General features: G+C 56.0%; 3 protein-coding genes across 3 annotated transcripts; 1 reads left to right on the top strand and 2 right to left on the bottom strand.

The window, feature by feature from the left end:
• Positions 1–3,470: 3,470 nt before the first annotated feature.
• LBRM_32_0040 (TATE DNA Transposon) lies at positions 3,471–5,776 on the top strand (the record flags this gene model as incomplete). Its single annotated transcript, XM_001567314.1, is given in 2 exon segments — positions 3,471–3,800; positions 3,803–5,776. Coding segments are annotated over 2 exon segments (2,304 nt in total).
• A 1,652-nt stretch (positions 5,777–7,428) lies between these two features.
• Positions 7,429–7,833, bottom strand: LBRM_32_0050 (conserved hypothetical protein; the record flags this gene model as incomplete). Its single annotated transcript, XM_001567315.1, has 1 exon — positions 7,429–7,833. One exon carries the CDS (start codon positions 7,831–7,833, stop codon positions 7,429–7,431), a length of 405 nt encoding a protein of 134 aa, XP_001567365.1.
• Positions 7,834–8,777: 944 nt separating this feature from the next.
• LBRM_32_0060 (conserved hypothetical protein) lies at positions 8,778–10,232 on the bottom strand (the record flags this gene model as incomplete). Its single annotated transcript, XM_001567316.1, has 1 exon — positions 8,778–10,232. The coding sequence occupies one exon, from the start codon at positions 10,230–10,232 to the stop codon at positions 8,778–8,780; it is 1,455 nt and encodes a 484-aa protein (XP_001567366.1).
• Between the last annotated feature and the right edge of the window lie 2,281 nt (positions 10,233–12,513).

The following is a 12,513-nucleotide window of genomic DNA, read 5'->3' on the forward strand; positions in this document are numbered from 1 at the left end:
CAAAAAAAAAAAAAAAAAAAAAAAAAAAAAAAAAAAAAAGGAAAAAAAAAAAAAAAAAAAAAAAAAAAAAAAAACCGAAAACAAAGGCCGGGGGAAACCAAGGGGGCACCCCCCCCTCCCCCCACAGGGGTCCTGCATCATTCCCCGGAGGGGCGCAGCCCCCCAAAGCAAACGCCAAGCGGGGCGGCGCCAGCAGCACGCATAGGCGCAACGAGCCACCCTACTTGCGCACTCTCGTTTTCCATGGCAACACTTCCATTGTCTTTCCCCACTGGCAGGTACAACGCACCTGCGTGCCACCTTTGTAACGGAAGCTGGCGCATACACCTCGGAGAGACTCGACACGCGCCCCCCGAGCCCGGGGAAGTGTTCTGCTTTCACTGTGCCGAGCTGTGCCTGATCTCACCCCTGTGGAGGCGGCCCAGCGGTCGGATTAGGCGCACGCATCAAGGGGTGCTGCGTGCCGCATCGTTGCTTTTGACTACCAGCTCACCGCTAGAGCGCCTGAGCCTCGACAAGTGCAAAGGGTGTGGACAGCGTCGCCCCTTTGACCGGTACACAGAGTTACAATATGTCAGTGCCGCAACCTCTAGCGTGCGCAACGTGGATGAGCTGAGGCTATGCGTTCTCTTCGCACCCATTTACGTCAAGTGTTGAAAGGGAGTCCGCGCCGTGTCATCCTTCGTCGAGGCCTCTCCCCCTTCGAAAGGCCTGGATGCCTTCTACTCCCCTCATTGGTGCATTGACAGACTTCATCAGTGCTCTCCTTGGAAGAAGGCTGCTTTCTTCCACACCCTGTGCGACACACCGCGGCCTTTCTACACTGGCAAGGGCATCGCAGTTCCGAAGTGTCGAGGTCAGGCGCAATGGCGTCGCCAGCATGCGTCCTCTCCCCAGATGCCTGCTGTTGGAGTGGGTCTCTGCCCGCCGATGCACGAAGTTTCACAACCCTACATCGCTTGCCGATGTGCACGCAGTACACACTGTGGATGTGCACGAACCAATACCTACAACTGGCTAGGATAAACAAAGCTTTGGGACTTCCGCGAGAGGGGCAGCCTTGCGTCGTCCACAGATGCCGCGCATGCGATCGAAGCCGTAGCGTCCACAAAGGGGGAGTGGGAGTGGAAGGGCAGCCTCCCTGAGCCTTCTCAGTTTTCCGAGCTGCCCTTCTCTAGGTCCTGCGCGGTGCGATAGGCAACCTATAAGCGGTTTTTCCCGTTCCCTGGCCGTTTCCTATGGTAACGAGCGCAGCCACTCCCCAAGCAGCATCTTCCACCCTTCATTGTTGCCCATGCAGCCCGCACAGGCGACGACCATGCGGAATCTACACCAGTGGGAGTGGTGTACGCAACATCGGTGCCCTCAGCAAGTGCCGTGCGCTGGAGCTCGCCAACTTCAGCCACTGGGGGCAGCTGCAGAGCACCCTGCCGCTTGCGGGATCCGCAAAGCTGCACAGTATCGTTCTTTCCTCGAATCGAATGTCTCTATGCGGTGCCATGCCGGTACACGCGGCGCTCTATTGCATAGACTAAGCGCGAGATCCGGAAGCCCCCTCTGCACTGCCTCGCTTCCGCCTCTTCCAGTCCTGATTGATTATTCTTGCTGCTCGTTTCTCCCTCTTCTCCCCACCCTCCCGTGCTAGCGAGTGGCACGTGCCGTGTCCACTCTGAAGGTGCACTCAACGATCGCGGGTGCAGTGCCACCCTCGGGCGTTTTCAGGTACCATGCGCTCCGCGTCCCCCCACGCTCCTGCGTTCACTTCTGCAGTGAGCGACTGAGAGGGGAGCGCACCTTTCAAGCACCGGGCCCCCTACGTGTGCTGTTACTCCTCCTCGTTATGCCTGGCCTCCAGCGTCACAGGAGGTGCCAGGACGCTTGCCGCTCCTCTGCTGCGCTGTATAGGCGGACTAGGCGCCCCCAAGCTCCGTTTTCGTATCCCCCGAGAACCCTTTGTCTTGCAGGCGTGGAATCGGTATTGCAGGCGTCGCGTTACCCCCCCCCCCCCTCCTGTACTGCCGCAGAACCGGCGTTGCTCCAAGGAGCAGATGCAATCCCTCTTCAAAGGCTATCGAGTGGGTGTGCAGCGTCCGTGACGGTGCATCTCGCAGGCCACAGGGGGTCGTGGCAGCCATCCGTGCTGGGCCAGCTCCGGCAGGCTCTTCGCTTCACGCAAGGCACCGCTCCCACCACCTTTGCTGCGATGCCGACCAATACGCATGTATTCACGTGTGTGTGTGTGTGTGTGTGTGTGTGTGTGTGTGATCATCATCCCCTGGGAAGTGCAATGGTGGTGTGCGCATCACATTGTGCAGGGGAACACTGATATATCCCCCCTCCAACTGGATTGCGCGCGGGCTCGAACGTGGCAGTCATCCCCTTGGACCTCTGCGGTCGGTGCGGTGCATCCCTTGGTGAAGCTGCAAGTCCCAACTCTTGTGGACGGTTTAGGGGTGGGGAGGGGGTGCTGTGGCGGCACTCTGCGCCACCGAACGTGTTGACGAAACGACAGACCATATGCCCTGTCTGTTACGTCAGGAGCATCACGCGTCCGGGGGACACTGCACCTGCGGCAGCTGCAGAAAATGCTCCCCATGGAAGGTTTTCTGGAGCCCGTTTTGCAGTGCTCTCCCTCATTCACTGCTTGGCCGTAAGAGGCTGCACTCCAGCTTTCCTGGACATCGTTCCGCATCCTCACGGAATGCGGCACCCTAGCTTTTCCTGCCACGGCGAAAGGCCACTAGACACGCGTGAGGTGGTAGGCGCCCTTCTCCACGGGGCATTCCTTGAGAGCACCTCGCTGGGAACCTCAGCTGCATTCGATCTATCCGGCTCTCTCGCGGCTGTCCGTTTGGCCTCTTCTCCAGAACCCCACGATCTCACCTGGATGAGCGATGCTACGCCGCAGCACACCCTAAGCTGGGGGCAACTGGGTCTTCCGCGGTGCCGAGGTCTCACGGTGAGATCATTTTCTTTCCAGTGCTTCCTCGCCCTGCGACACCCTCTCCCACTGTACCGGGGAAATCCTCCCGAGGGCCAGGGTACACGGGTTAGGGTTAGGGTTAGGGTTCAATTGGCGGCGTGTAAAACCACAAAGGCAATCGAATGGCACTTGACCTTATAGGGGGGGGGGTGGTTGGTGGGATGTGGTGTTGGATGTGCGAAATTTGACCGATAGCTGAATCGGTGTTCGTGTATCCGTGGAAAAGGAATCCTGAGTGAGCGCGTGTGTCTCGGAAACCCACTCCTCACTTCCACTTGGTCGATAAATATGTATCTTACTAATCATGTGTATCTTATGGATTCTTACTTCACTGTTGTCCCTCTATCTCTTCTCAAAATGTATGAAGTAATTCACACTAAGTGGAGTTGATGCGGCCCGCGACGAAAAAACGACATACGTGAAGGTCACGCTGACGATCCGCAAGGGAAAGGGTGCCAAAACACGCGGCCCATACCCGATCCCATCGATGCTAACGAGGGACCTCGCAGCGACGCTGCAGGAGATGCTGGTTGAGAAAAAACCATCCGAGGAGCTTTTCTCACCACACGTGGAGGAGCTGCGGGCGCTGATCGCCCAGGAGGTGCGAACAGAGATGCGAGGTGCACAGCTGCCCTCGATCCGGAAAGGCGCGCTCCGTTGTATGGCGGAAGCGGGTGTCCCGTTGAAGGACCTGATGATGATTTCCGGGCACGCGAAGCAGGCCACGCTGCTGCGCTATCTTGGGTATGGCCAGCAGCCTACGGTGGAGGCCGAGACCGCAAGGGACAACGCCGGAAGAGCGCTATTCCAGACCCTCTAGAGGCTGCGGCTTCCGTGTTCCGTTTCCGATCGCAAGAGTCATCGTGCGCGAATCTCGGAATCGCACCACAGGAGGTGGCGGCCATGGTGGACCAGATGTCCGGTTTCATCCAAGTGCTGACGGAGCGACCGGCACTCGTGAAGCAGTGGCCGCTGCACCTGAAACGGAACACACCACTGGACATGGATACCGTGCTGGCGATGCCGACAAAACGCGCCTCAACGAAGCGGTTTCTCCAGCGAATCCAGTGCTTTCTGGATCCCTCCTTCTACGATGGGTTGCGGACGTCGAGGACCATCAAAAAGTGCGTGCTCACAACGGCGGAAATCCAACAGGCGGTCGAGATGGGCAAGTTCGAACTGTGCCCGATCAGCGACATCGGCGCCCAGGTGCAATTGCCAGAGGGCATGCACGGCGTGAACGTCTTCACGGTGCCGGAGCTGAAAGGACGACGACGCCTCATCACGGAGCCCCTGCTGAACCGCGTGATTCCCAAACATCACGTCCCGCGCGTCCACTACGACACGCGCCTCGGAAGACGACAGCGGCTGCGATACGCCCGTTACATGCTACAGATCGACTTCGAAGCTTATTACGACGCTATCCCGATCGCGGCGACACTCCGTAACAAGTTCGTTTTTCGAGCCAGGCATGACGGGCGATACTACCGCCTTCGTACTCTCCCGACCGGCGCGCGATGGAGCGTTGCCGTCGGCCAGGCGGTGACGTGGACGATTGTCGACATCGACACGCCCGTCACCATCACCACGCTCATCGACAACATTCTCGTGGCCGCACGCGAAGGCCAGGAGCGTGAGTTTGTGCTCGCGGTGCGCACGGTCGTCGCACGCATCAAGGCGGCGAACCTGATGACGTCACCCAACCGGGACGAGCTGGAGGCGATGTCGGACGAGGAAATCCTGCAGCTGGCGAGTGCCAACACCGTTTTTCTCGGTGAAGAATACACATGGAATGGCCGAGAGCGGCTGATCCGCAACTCGGTGAAGACGGTGGCGAAGCTGAAGCTTGCGCTCCAAAAGACCAGCCACACCATACGCAGTCTGGCCTCGCTCATCTCGCTGATCTTCTTCGCGCTCCATACCACGCAAATGAACCCCGCACGGGCATTCAAGCTGCTGAGAGCCTACCGAGGCATATACCGGCTGACGTTCCGCGGGTACGACTGGGACGACGCGGTGCCGTACATCGACTCCTCCGTGGCGCGGTCGCTGCAGGAGATCGGCGGCGCACTGGTGCAGAATCCGTGGTGGAAAATCTCGGACGAGAGACACCCAACGACGGACGAGGCGACCTATGACGCGGTGGCCTTCACCGACGCGTCGCTGGAGGGCTGGGGTGCTGTGCTTCACCTCCGCGACGCGGGCGCCACAGAAATGTGGACCTATCGGCAGCGCTGGACCGAGGACCTGGAACGGCAACTCGGCGGCGACGACGGCGAGGCGGAACGCGTCCTCGAAAAACTGCGCCAGTACCAGCTGCGTCGCCGCGTCCGCTCGGGTGGCCGGTTCGAGGACCCAGACCTGCAGGCAGACCGCTTCCAGGCGCGGTACTCGGCACACGCGGAACCACGCGCGGCTCAACTAATGCTGCGACACCTGGTGGAGCACCACAGGGTTCCCAACGGAGCGCGAATCGCGCTTGCCACGGACCACCGTGCGATTGTCATTGCGCAGAAACACCTGAACGGTTTCGGCGGCATTGGCAGAGGCTACGCCTTGAACAAACTTTTCGAGTACACCTACGACCTCTGGTACAACAGAGGGATCGACGTAGTCTTTTTCTACGTAGAGGGTGCGCGGAATCCGGCGGACGCCTACTCGCGACACTTCGGGGTGGACGCGACAGGGTCGCTGGAGGTTCACCGGGTTGAACCGTTTGGCGTGCCGTTCCTCCGGCACATGTGGTGTCCGCTATGTGAAGAGCGGCGCCGCGAGGAGGGCGGCGAGATATGATCGTCACCAGAAACATCCGAGGGGAGCCGGAACCTGACGGCCGACTCTCCGGAGGACGGTGCGACGACATCGCTCACAAGATATGGATGGCTAACCGCGTGCTATGGGGGGAGGCTTCCCCGGTACCGGTGCCAAGCCATAAGAAAAAGCACACAAAAGAAGTCCAAGACGACTTGATGTGCTCCTCACGCGACCGAGCGCGGTAGAGGGGACCGGCGGCATAATCATGACGCGGCGCCGCGGTCGTGGTTGCGTGCCTGCCTTGCCGCTTCCCAATGGGGTCGCGAAGACTCTCTCCATACCCATCTGCCTTCCACAAACCTTTCTCCCTTCTCGCCCTTTATTTGTCTTCAAGAAATCAATATCTTCGCGAGCACCCTATCACACAGGACGGTGGCATTCCATTGGCGGCGTGTAAAACCACAAAGGCAATTGAGCGCTTGCTTAGGTGTCGCGGGAGTAGGAGTGAAGAGAAAGTGAAGCCATACCCTGTAATGCGAAGCTTGTGCGCGGCGTTATGCGAACGACCGCTGTGGCAGTTGTGGCAGCGTGCGGTGGTGTCTTGTGGATGTAACTCTCTCGGAGTGGAGCAGAAAAGTAGCAGGAGGTGCGCCATGCCTGGGCCAACTCTAGTGTAACATACACCGAACGTTGGGGAACCGCACCGCAACAGTGTGCACATCTTCGCTGATGAGAGCGTGCAGTGGACATGTTTCCATACAGGGGTGGCATCCGTATGCGGAGGCTCAGTAGGCACAGGGCGCCTAGTGCGAGGGGGTACCACTTTTGTGTGGAACAGAAGCGCACCTACAGTGAATGCACTTGGCCGTCAAGAGAGCAGTCGCACCGTTTATCGCGGCACGGCGGCTCTACTGCCCGCCTTTGGCAGCACCGTTGCAAGTACACATCGCCGTCCAGGGTGGGGGTCGTTCGCTTTGCATCATCCCTACTGGTTGCCCCAAAGTCCATCGTGGTCGACACAGGCGGACAGCTGTGAATAGCAGAAGAAGGGCATCCCTTTAGGCGACCATGTTGTTGACATGTCCAGATTTTATGCACACGTCCGTACCTCCGCAGTATCATGCGCCGCTAGACTGTCTGCTCACTCAGAGTGTCGGCCGCCACTGTCAACGGCGCAGTCACTAATAGCACCCCGTAAGCACAACGGGCGGAGAGCTGGGACGTCGTCGCCAGCAAATGCGCAGCACGCCAGCGACCACAGGGGGCGAGCCGAAGAACGACGGCAAACTCTACAGACTGTTGAAAATCCCTGAGAGAAGAGCGCCGGAGAAAGAACGCAGCATGAGGAGGAGGCAAAGTGGAAAGAAAGGGAGGGAAGCATTTGGTGACGCTCTCACATCTCCAGAAATTCATCAATACTCCGCGGTTCAACTGTGGGGAGGGTGGCTCCATTCTTTCCATCAAAAGCGCTGTAGCTCTTTGCGAATACGGGGCGCTACCGATGCAAGGAGGTGGTGCATACGTGGCTACGAGCGTGTTCTGCAGATTCTCGCAGTTTTTTTTTATGAGCGTTTAGCGACCTATCTGGAGAAGTTCGCTCGCAGATCCTCGTCGAGGAGAGACAACTAACATAAGATGCACTAGAGGAAAAGAAAAAACGGTTACTACTTCAGTGTGAAATCGCAGAAAGGCTAGTAGTTGAAGATGATGGATTCGATGGGCCTACCGGCGCCCTTGCACGACACAACGGCCTCACGGTACGCATCCAAATCCTTCCTTTCCACTCTGCGGTTCGCATTCATGTCCTGGAAGTCAAACTCGTTCGCAATGATTGCCGGTGGAAAGCTCACCAAGTGGCAAAGATGAGTTTGATAGGAGTTGTTCCGATTCAGCACGTACACGCGGTACAGGGAGAAGCTAAGCACACATAAAATCAGAAAGTCGCCAATTACCATGAACTGACGCTTCTCATCCGCAATGCTTTCCCGCCGACTGAGGTGATAAAACCAGTTCTTCTTGAGAGGAAGCCTCGACGGCCACGGCCAGTTCCCGTAGGTGGGGCTGCCAAGATGGCGTACGACGGTAGCGCGAAACATTGACAACAGGCTCGTACACGTGTTTGCACTGCTGGTTTCTTCGGGTGTCCCCTGGTGAGTGCGCAGTGAACAGGAAAGGTGAAGAGGTCTTTGGCACCACGCACCGTAAAGCAACGGATGGCTCGTCTAGCCGGCGTCCGTTTTTTTTTTTCGGGGGAAGAAGGGGGAGGTTTCCTTGCGCTGCACAACGACACTAAAGGCGAAGCGGCGCGCGTGGGGAAAGAGGGAGAAGAGGCAAGGGGATGTCGCAGCGATGTGAAAGGTTCAGGTGAGAGGGAAAGGAGAAGCATCCTCGTGAAGCAAGGTGTAACCCAGGCGCTAGAGGGGAGTCTGAGCAGCTGTAGTGGCGCACCGACTACGTCACACAGACGCCAGTAGAGTAGGTATTGAAAAACGACGTCCAGCCGACCGGATACCAGGTTGCATTGAGCACTTCTTGTTTTACAGATTCACTTGAGAGGGGACCGAGTCAAATGCTAGAGTGAAACGCCTCTATGATAAGAAACCCCACTCCCTCTACGAGAGAGTGAAAGAGACGGGCGCGAAATCAAGGACTACTGCGCCATGCAGCCAAGAGCCCCTCCATTTATTATTTCTCCTCTCGTCAAGAGACTGTTGAAAACACTTGGGGCAGCATCTCCGCCGAGAGGGCGATGGCTGCACCGATAGAATCACTCAGGAGCACTCACCGCTGTACAAGAGGTTAAAAGGCACACCGACAATCTCAAGAGGCGACCCTCACCCAAGACCTAAACCCGAGGGATGGCGAGTGTCGCGGATGGCAGCTCCCCATAGAGAGCAAATAAAAAAAAAAAGATTATACCTCCCTGGAGATATCGGAATGTCTCCTCTCACAAAACGTTTGTTGCATTGAAGACAGAACACGCAAAGCGCATCGTTTCAGTTTACAACGCGAGATGGGGGGAGGGCGGCGACTACGTAGCCTACTCGGTTGCAGGCTCCTCTGTTGTCTCTGCAGCTTCTGGGGCCTGCTTGGAGGACGTCTCAGAGATCTTGTCCATCTCCTCCTCTTCGTCGTCGCCGCTAGAGAGCACCAGCTCACCTGTCTGGTTGTGTGCCTCATATTTCTTCATTAGTGCCTCGATATGATGGATCTTGTCGTCAATGGTCGCCAGTGTCAGCTCCGGCTCAACGTTGATCAGCTGGAAAAGTCTGATCTTCTCTTCGGGATGCTGCAAAAAGCGAGCATTCCCATTGCTCGGTGCGGGGGCCTCCTTCTTTGGTTTTTGCGGCTGCTTCTGTTGTTTACTCGCCGTCTTGCTGCGCGGCACGTTGTTCGCCCATTTGCCTGCATTCAACAGAACGCAGCCTGCGGGAGCCATCACACTGGGATCAAAGTGTGCTGCCGCCTCGCGTCGCTGGCGGGCTTCCGCATCCTGTCGCGCCATCATCATCTTCTGCTTCAAATACAGAATGAGTGTAGAGCAAGCATCGATCTCCGTGGAGTACGGATTCTGACGTTGCGAGGCACGCGCGCGTTTCGCTTCGATCTTGTGTGCATTACGTCGCTCCTCGTACTCCTTGCGACGTTGCTCGCGCTGCTGCTCCAGTTGCGCAAAGTACTTTTTGCGGGCCTCTTTGTTCCAAGCATCCCACTCAGAAGATACCTTGTCGCGCTCGTCGCGCAGGCTGTCCATGGCATGCATAATCTCCGAGACTCGGGTGCGGAGCTTGTTGCACTGCCTGTACACATCGGCCCGGTTTGCCCCGTCAGACTGCGCCTCCTTGTCCATTGCCCGCTTCTGTTGCAGCTTTTCCTCGTACTCCTTGTTCAATATCCCGATCTGCTCGCAAATGGCGTGGTACTCCTGCTGAAGTATTACCTCCTGCTCTGTCATTTGCTTGATCGCCTCCGTCAATGGCTGGAGTCGTTGCAGATGCGTCTTGGCGTCCTCCAGCTTATGGAGACGCTGCTGGTTGCGCCTCTCAGCGCCAAGGCCTCCGCCGCTGCTCTCCATCTTGCGCATCATATAGTCAATCGCCTGGTCGATCTCATGAACGGTGGTGAAGCCGCCGACCTCTGCCTGAACGGCACGCAGCTCGTCGGAGATCTCAGCGCGGCGCTTGCGTAGCTTCGCAATTTCAGCATCTTGCGCCGCACGGCGGTCGCGCTGAACCTTGCGAATGGCATCAATCCCACTCAACTCCTCCATAAATGCATTTCGCTCCGCATTGCGCGACTGAGTCACCGCATCCTCTTGAACAGAGCGCTGCAACGTCTTTATTTGCTCGATTAGGCCGCGACGTTGCTCCGCCAGCGCTGCGAGCTTCGGTCCGTACTGGGCAAAGTCGGGCCGCGTTGGGGCACCGGGCATGCTCTGCCACGGGGCCTTCTTGGCCGGCGGCCGCACGGGAGCAATTTCCTCCTCAGCCAACATGGCACCGAGTGAATTCAGGTAAAGCCGTTCACTACTTTGCTACGAAATGGGTGTCTTCAGTGTGTGCGCGTTCGATTCTTATTCAGAGGTAAGCGGACGGTAGAGCGTCGTCCTAACCACGGCGACGGCGGATGTGGAGAGGGCGTGTAAAACGCAGCGCAGCTCAAAGCACAGGGGTGCGGCGCCAAATGCACGAGTACCAAAGGAGGAGCAAACAGCAAGTCAGGAGTACATGACGAAAGCAAGGAGGAAAGGCGAATAGACAACAAAAATGCCATCCAACCCAATCGGAGGCTCGCAGAGTCGGAGCGAAAGGCTAAGGCTCTCCAATGTGGCCGGAAGCGTTTCAGAGACCATGCAGTGACAGCCAGCGCACGTGAGCGTCTCTGGCTTTCGTTGTCACGGGGATCATTTGAAACACCTGGCACGCACCTCCTACATAGATGTTCTGCCCACTTCGAAACAGTGCTGCGTAGTTGGCTTGTTGGTATTCTTAGGTCGAGTGTCTGTGGAAGAAACGGCATAATAGTAAGAGAAAAGATGTGAACGTGGAAAAAGTGCAACTCGAGGTCTTCACTCAACATCCACTTTTTACACGCGCCATCATCATCTGAAAAAAGGGCGGGATACCGTAGAGGGAATGATAACAGCCTCCTCACCGAGTGCCTAGTAGGCGAATATATTAGTAGCAAATACAAACGAGCACAATCTCCTTTGGAGTAAGCGAGAACTCGAAAGAATGAGTATCAAAAGGAGAAAATGGCAAGTACAAAGCACGATAGAAGTGCTGTTGTCGCTTAACAGATCTCAGTAAAGGGGAAGAGGGGAACAAGAACACAAAGACAAAATCTGAAGAATGACAGTAGTGAAGAAGCACGATCCGTTTGATCAGTTAAAGGAGGAAAAAAAGAAAGCATCGTAGCACTCTCAAGAAGACGAAGGGAAGGGCGGAGCTGGCAAAAAAAAAAAAATGTGATAGACACTGCGATCCGCGGTAACTAGCGGGAAGGACACACAAAGCGCGAGCAGTGTTTCGGAAAAAAAAAAGTACAAGTAGGGATGAAAATCGGTTCGCATAAACGCTGTATGAGAAAAATAAAGATGCGAACAGACATTCTGGCATGCGCCACCTTTCTCCCTCTCCCACGCCCTCCGTCACGGTGTGCGAGTAGATTTGGTATTATAATGCAAGGGAGAATGTAGCAGCGTGCAGTGTTTCGTGAAACCTAACATGTAGAACAGCAAGGGAGACAAGACAAAGGACATAAGGAGCACGTTATGCTATGCCTAATTGCTTGAAACCCGTTTCAAACGACAGAAACGAAACCGCGTGTGTGCTCAGGAAAATCTCGAGGATAGCCACCTCCATTTTCATTCCTCGGCACTGTGCTCAGAGAACGATAAAGCTCGTCGCAAGATACGCATTCGCTCTTGGTTTATCGGACAGTGAATGTGTCGTGGAAGCGAATACGCTCTGATCAGGCGCTCCTGCTTGTTCGAAATCAGATTTATGGTGGCGCTCGTGATACGTTTGACGCGGTGAATGGACGAGATCGTACTGAACCAGAAGGAGCCATGCGCCCATGCGGTGAAGAATAAAAAAAAAAAAATAACATAAAAAAAAAAGAACAAAAGGGGAAGGAAAAATGAATTTCACGCGCAAAGAGTCATGGTGGAAAGGAAGAGAAGCTGCTGCCACACCCCAGCGAATAGCAACAAACAAAAAAAGGTAGAAAAGGGGGAGTAATTCTGCCCTCACTTGTTCGCTCTCTCTCTCTATAACACATGTCACTGCGTCTCCCTAGCAGCGACGCGGTGGGGGGATGGCAAGGCAGAATGCACATGACACCTACATACTTCGCTATGGTTGAGGTCTTTTGTTTTCGCGCGTATCTGTGTGTCGGTGAGTCTACGGGTGTTTCTGATGGTGGCCATGCCGCTGAAGTGTAGGTCACCCTTGCTGCAGGATGACTACAATAAATACGAAATCATTCAAATTCAAATCCGTAAATTGAGTAAAAAGGAAATAGGGAACAGGGCCAACGGTGCCGGTACTTGCATAAAGGGAATCTGCTGTGCCCTGAGGCCGGTCGACATCGGCTGCGCAACATCCCTATTGCACAAACTGAAAAACTCATATGGGGCGCAGCGGCAGCTGGTTCGCACCCAGAATCACCAAAAGCACTTCTCTTGTAGATGGATGTACATGAGAAGTGAGAGGAGATGTGAAAGCAGGAGAGAGCATCAGTGATGAAACAAGCCGAACCTAAACCAAAAAAAA

The sequence above is a fragment of the Leishmania braziliensis genome, chromosome 32, assembly GCF_000002845.2.
Source record: "Leishmania braziliensis MHOM/BR/75/M2904 complete genome, chromosome 32".
Taxonomy (NCBI): domain Eukaryota; phylum Euglenozoa; class Kinetoplastea; order Trypanosomatida; family Trypanosomatidae; genus Leishmania; species Leishmania braziliensis.